Source organism: Amphibalanus amphitrite, unplaced genomic scaffold, assembly GCF_019059575.1.
Source record: "Amphibalanus amphitrite isolate SeventyFive unplaced genomic scaffold, NRLGWU_Aamphi_draft 001100F_arrow, whole genome shotgun sequence".
NCBI lineage: Eukaryota > Metazoa > Arthropoda > Thecostraca > Balanomorpha > Balanidae > Amphibalanus > Amphibalanus amphitrite.
In genome coordinates, this window is record NW_024882594.1 from 152,385 (window position 1) to 158,952 (window position 6,568).

Sequence of the window (6,568 nt, forward strand, 5' to 3'; positions counted from 1 at the left end):
CTCGATGGCAGCAGGCCATGACGACCTCGGGCCTCCGGCGCCGGCGGGGAGTGACAGACCACACGCCACAAACACCGCAAATCCCGCACGCACCAGAGGTACAGAGCACGCGGGACAAAAGGACGACGACACAGACCAAACACATCATACAACTGCTCAAACGCACGGCAATCGAACACCCAAAACACGGCACACCGCAAACCACGCGACCGGAACCATACGTAAAACATCACGCAATACGGGCGGGTGGCACTCATCGCATAGACGTACGGCTACAAAAAAGATACTTATAAGAAACCAAAAATCAAACCCTGCACGTCAGCACCGAGTCGCGGCACGGACTGCGTAAAACATCGCTTAAGCGTAAAATCCTTCTCAAAACCGGATATATCAACGCACGAGTACCAGGGAAGGAGTAAACCGCACACCGTCCCACAATACCGAGTGCCAGCACAGGGAGACAGCAGGGCACTCACCTGAGTGGCACCGTGGGGAACACATTCTTGATGGAGACGCCCAGGTTGGTGATCATGGCGTCAATTTCGTTGTGCCGCTCGTCAGCCGGGATGAACGTGTAGCGCTTGTCGTTCACCACCAGACAAAACTGTGCGGCACGACGGGGTCGGGAGTGTTAGGGAGGCTATAAATGACGGATTACGTGGATAACAGCGTACTGGTGTAATGCGGATAACAGCGCTACTGTGTGTAGGTTTACACTAGTGGACGGTGTAGGCCACTACCGGTCCTAACAGAGTAGCCAGTTGTCAGCCATGGTGTCACCGCAGTCCATTCCACCCGCCCTAAACCTACCTCGTTCGGGTGCTTGCTCTCGATGGCCTGAATATCCAGGTAGTGGAAATGATGGTCAATCTGAAAACAGAATCACGGAGTAAGTCAGAAACTAATCGATCAACAGCAGTTTGACACTGCTTTTATCCGCCTAGCCACTGACACCTGTCTTGAATATCGCTCATTATTCCTACACTAGAAAGCACGCACAATATTGACGACTGACAAAAGCATCCAATATTCATATTCATAGGAGCTTTGGCTACCAGCATCACTACGCACCGATTTTAACAGACGTTAGAATACCGGAAAACCTCGTTCAGACAATCGTCGGATGTCCGAAACCGCGGTAGCTTAGACGGCAGTCTCATGTTCTAAGTAGAGTTCCGTGTGAGAAGTGTCGCGGAATCAACTGAACTACTTACCCGGGATGGAACCTTGGCCGTCATGATGAACAAACGACATGCTGAGAACGCCTGGGGGATTGGAACACGGAGTTAGTATGGCGCGTCAAAAGGCCGTTGCAGAGATAGTTACAAGGGTACCACTCGACCAAAGCCCCTAATCCCTTCGACACTCGAAAAAGCTACGGACGTTCTCGGCCAATTCGTGTCAAATTCAACTCCCCTGCCAAGTGAACTAGTCAATAAGCAAGCGATTGCACTTCTAAAGTGCACGTTCACTTAACACGCTAACAGCGGCCCCATCAGGTTTTGCCAACAAGCTTCCACTTTAACTTTTCTTGTTGATACACTAAAACATGGCAATATTACATACCACAGCTGCATCGAAAACCTGATCTGTTTCGCCACTGCCTTATAACTCACCAGGACCCGGTTCTCGAACTTGTCCTGTTTCGTTTCCATTCGGACCATGCACTTCATGGATATTTTCACCGACCGGCCCAGACATGACCGGATGCTCTCTGTAAGGTGGGCGCGGGTACGTCAGAGCCACGACCGGTCGCCGTCACACAAGCGATACGGAAACTGAGAGCGGCACTACACCCTCATCGGTGTTTAGAATGGGTCACCGACCGACACACACGCCGGCAGCACGGTAAAGAGCACAGAACAAACAGTGTCCGGCTTTAAACCACCTCCGGCACCGGCAGTCAACCTTTTCTCTGGTCAGCAACGGAGGGCTCGTATGACGGCGCAATCTGTAGTACCTAGTGGCATTATTCCCGAGTGACCACGCGGGAGCGACCACACATGCGTGTCAGTACCGGACAGTTAATCAGGCACCGGTATTAACGGTCCCACGGAGCTCCCCATGTGATTCGAACCAGCGAGAAACCGGCAGCTCTAGGTGGCCGGTCGTCTGCAGGCGGCCGTGCAGCGTTCCATTAAACTGGAAGGTCGTGCAGCCCGCGAAGCGGTGAGTCACCCGACACCAGCGTGACACCAATCGTGGTGACGGCCGCGGCGCTGGGGATGTTCCGTACACCACCGCACGCAGGGGGCCCGCTCCGTGAAACACGGGGCGAAAATCACGGTACCAAGAGCCGCGGGGTAGCGCCGGTACCGAGAAACAAGGACGGTGTTTTGGAACAATGTGAAAAGTATCGAGGAAAAATCAGCTGCGAGGGAACAATGCGACAGCGGTGCATGTAAAGCTGTGTGTTCATTGTGAAGGCTCTGCTTCTTGTAATTCATACCAGAAGACTTTTCAAATGCCCGCACCAGCCATTAGTTGATTTCAATGAAACACTCATTGTTTGTAAATTAGTAGCCAAAACACCAGTTGCTTGTTTTGAAGGAAACAAGCCAAAAACCTACGATAAAAGATGACGAAGAAAAACGCTCAGAGGAGTTGCCGATCGACATATTTTTGTAGAGAAACAAAAAATGAATGTTACCTACATTTCAAAAAGGCTGCTAATTAGAGAACAAGTATGTGTAAAACAAATGAGGGAGCTGACACATCTTCTGATCCAGAGTGCATTTCAACATCTCAGTTTCTAATTTCGTAATCTTCTCGAACTGTTTATATTTCAGTTGAACATTCAAGGCGTGGGGTACGTGGGGCGTTCCACGACAAATCGACAAGTGCCCTGCACCCTCATATTTTATTTTTTGCTTAAAATTGGTCTAATGGGCTGTGATGGGCGGGGAAGCCAGCTGTGGCAAGGATTTTTTTTCTTCGAACAACGGTTTCCGAGATATAGCCTCGGGCAATTCTTGGAGTTTGCGCTGCAGCCCTATGTTTGGCGGCCTATAACTCAGAAACTATTAGTTTTTTAGGATAAAACTTCATATGGTTCAACTCACAATCAACCAACAAACATTTTGGCTATCTCGGATTTTCAATTTTTGAAAATTTTGATCACGTGACATTTTGTCCTATTTTTCGAAGAGTGACCTTGATATTTTCCCCACTGAGAGTTGCAATTTTGTCTGACGACGATTAAAGCTTTATCAATTGTCATTCATATGCGATAATAAAAAAGTGGTTATCGCCCTGCGTTGACCTCAGGTCAGGTCATTTTTATGACCTGTCCATTATTACGAGCGGGAGCGACAGCGAGATCTCGAGAATAAAGCAAGATAGCGACAAGCGGTAAACGGTAAAGGGTACACACGGATAAGGTCTATAATTTTTACTGAGGTCATTTTCAGGTCAGGTCAAAGATGACGTCACAGGAGCTATAAGGAAGTCAAAATAGGGGCACTATACATATATATGAAGTTTTTCTCGAATAACTTTCAAGGTATCCCAGCTAGGAACAAACTAATAGCACCATCGTGATCCTCTCGTCGATCCGCATCGAAACATATGTATGTTGACCTCGAAAGGTCGAAAGGTCAAAAGTTGACCTTAGATCACGTGACCTAGGGTCAACTTTTGACCTTTCGACCTTTCGAGGTCAACATACATATGTTTCGATGCGGATCGACGAGAGGATCACGATGGTGCTATTAGTTTGTTCCTAGCTGGGATACCTTGAAAGTTATTCGAGAAAAACTTCATATATATGTATAGTGCCCCTATTTTGACTTCCTTATAGCTCCTGTGACGTCATCTTTGACCTGACCTGAAAATGACCTCAGTAAAAATTATAGACCTTATCCGTGTGTACCCTTTACCGTTTACCGCTTGTCGCTATCTTGCTTTATTCTCGAGATCTCGCTGTCGCTCCCGCTCATAATAATGGACAGGTCATAAAAATGACTTGACCTGAGGTCAACGCAGAGCGATAACCACTTTTTTATTATCGCATATGCATGACAATCAATAAGGCTTTAATCGTCATCAGACAAAATTGTAACTTTCAGTGGGGAAAATATCAAGATCACTCTTCGAAAAATAGGACGAAAGGTCACGTGATCAAAATTATCAAAAATTGAAAATCCGAGATAGCCAAAATGTTTGTTGGTTGATTGTGAGTTGAACCATATAAAGTTTTTATCGTAAAAAACCAATAGTTTCTGAGTTATAGGCCGCCAAACATAGGGCTGCAGCGCGAACTCCAGGAATTGCCCGAGGCTATATCTCGGAAACCGTTGCTCGAAGAAAAAAAATCCTTGCCACAGCTGGCTTCCCCGCCCATCACAACCCCATAAACCAGTTTTCAACGAATAATAAAATATGAGGGTGCAAATTTAATTTTTTATTTGTCGATTTGTCGTGGAACGCCTCACGTGTTTAATGGATGCAGACGAACGAAAAAGCTTAGGAGCTGCTTTCATGAAATACGGAGTTCGAATAATTTTTAATAACAGACGGACTTGCGAGGTTAAAAACGAAACCTAAGTAAAGGTCGTTACCCACATCCTAAGCAATATCATTCGATCAGAAAGCTCCAAGCGGGCAGAATGTTTGACTGGATGATGATTCACAAGTCGACATTTTGAGATACGACCGAGCTGACCATCCTAAATGCAGCCACCTGGCCTGTGCTGCGATTAGCGACGCCGACAGTAGGCTATCTCCGACGGAACGGGCGCTGGAGGGGCTCGAACCGGGAGTTCACGTTCACCACGCATTTACCCGATCGGAAATCGGACACCCCTCGCCTGAGGGGTCCAATACCTGGGACCAATTCCAGCTTGGCAGTAGCATTTGAGTTCAGAATGAAAAATAAAATAAAAAGCCAACAGCAACTGAAGTAAGCGAGCTGGGAGACTCATGACAGCGATCCAAATGCCCTCAACGTTGAGATGTGAGGAGCCAGAGACGTGGCCAAGAAGGCCGGTACGTTTTTCCGGTATCCGGAACGGCCGGACAAGATGGTACGTTTTAGCGGTATCCGGAACGGCCGGACAAGATGGTACGTTTTAGCGGTATCCGGAACGGCCGGACAAGTTGTTTTGGCGGTATCCGGAACGGCCGGACAATTTATCGGGGCAACTGAGCTGATCCTGGTAAACAAAACCAAAGCTGTTGGTTAATGGCACGGCTTTCCCAAACGATTACAATCTTACACCTTCAAAATTCTACACTAATGCACTTTTAAGTCATGCTGATTCATGTTACTGTGTCCTACTCAGCAGTAAACAAGAGGTAAATGCTCAACAGCTGGGTATGAGTAGAACCCCCTCACTTGACCTGGGAAATTAGGATAGGCTGTCCTTCATTAGAACTCAAACTAGGCATAACTTGATGAGAGCCATGCAGCCCAAAAGCAGCCAATAGAAATTACACACCTGACATCACAAGCTGTCCATTGATCACTTGAAACCACATTGCATGGAACACTAAGACAGAAGACAGAAATGTGTGTTATACAATTTATGACATGTTCTCAGAAAAAAAAACTTTTTTGATTATATGACAAGACAACACACACCCAATAAAAACATTATTCTTTGAATAACAAGAGCAACAATGACATAAACCTAGCTTAACTCAAAGGTCACAAGAGACTGAAGAACAAATATATTCATACAGAACAGCTAAGGAATCAGAAAATAAATGACAGCATGTTGCTATAAACTTATTCACTTTCCCTCCCCCCAAAGGCACATTTTGACAGCAATGAAATGGATGATATTAATGTTTGTAATTATAGTGTGGCTAAGTGTATCAAAGTACCTAATAATTATTGTTACAACATGGCTGTAGAGATGATAAATATCTTACCATTAAGGTCTCTGGTAAGCACACTTCTGATGGACATGCTTGATCATACAAATGGATGACGCTGACCAAATCAGAATCTTGAACAGTGGTAAATGCAGGTAGACTTTCAAAGAAAGTTACTATGGGCTTGTATCAAAAATACAGTATTAAATGCACCTTTCATTGAGCTTGTAACTGACCCAATATCTTGAGCTATTAGGTACACTTTCACACAAAAGTAGGCCTCGCTCCCATTAACTCATCACGGTGAACTTGGAAAATGAATTAAAACGAGGTGATGAATCTTGATGGATCACCATAATAAAGGAAACCTCATCTTCCGGTCGTGAACAATGCTTCCATTTTCATTGCTTGAGAGTCACCACATACTTCTTACCAATCGCACAGCAAAGTACACTGAAAACATTCAACAATACACGTCTCAAGGCTGGGCTCACTCAAACCAAAACGGTTTTGGGCGAAACCAAGCCCGTGCTGGGTATGACTAATACAACAAAATGAGCTATAAGGAACTCAGCTGGCTAGCCTTTTAAAGAAGAAAATGATTTTGATATGAGGGTAATTTTGGGAAATTATCATCTTCTCATTAATAATGTTTTGTAAAAATTGACATTTCACCTTGCTCAAAAGTAAATCAAAAGAAAATCTACTCATGTTTTAGGAAACTTTGACAAAAAGGCAGACCGAAATCACA

At 45.4% G+C, this 6,568-nt stretch overlaps 1 protein-coding gene across 7 annotated transcripts in view; it reads right to left on the reverse strand.

Annotated features, from left to right (window-relative positions):
• LOC122370114 (F-actin-uncapping protein LRRC16A-like) overlaps positions 1-6,333 on the reverse strand; it is a 55,779-nt gene extending 49,446 nt beyond the window's left edge. For 4 of the 7 annotated variants that reach the window (XM_043345381.1, XM_043345386.1, XM_043345383.1 and 1 more), the window contains exons 1-5: positions 5,875-6,315; positions 1,617-1,714; positions 1,215-1,265; positions 811-870; positions 477-604 (exon numbers count right to left, since the gene is read on the reverse strand). In XM_043345381.1, the coding sequence (XP_043201316.1) occupies positions 477-604; positions 811-870; positions 1,215-1,265; positions 1,617-1,714; positions 5,875-5,911 (374 nt within the window). In that variant the 5' untranslated portion in view covers positions 5,912-6,315. Of the gene's footprint in view, positions 1-476; positions 605-810; positions 871-1,214; positions 1,266-1,616; positions 1,715-5,874 lie in introns of all 7 variants that reach the window. The other 3 variants (XM_043345387.1, XM_043345384.1, XM_043345385.1) reach the window with 1 other exon arrangement.
• Between the last annotated feature and the right edge of the window lie 235 nt (positions 6,334-6,568).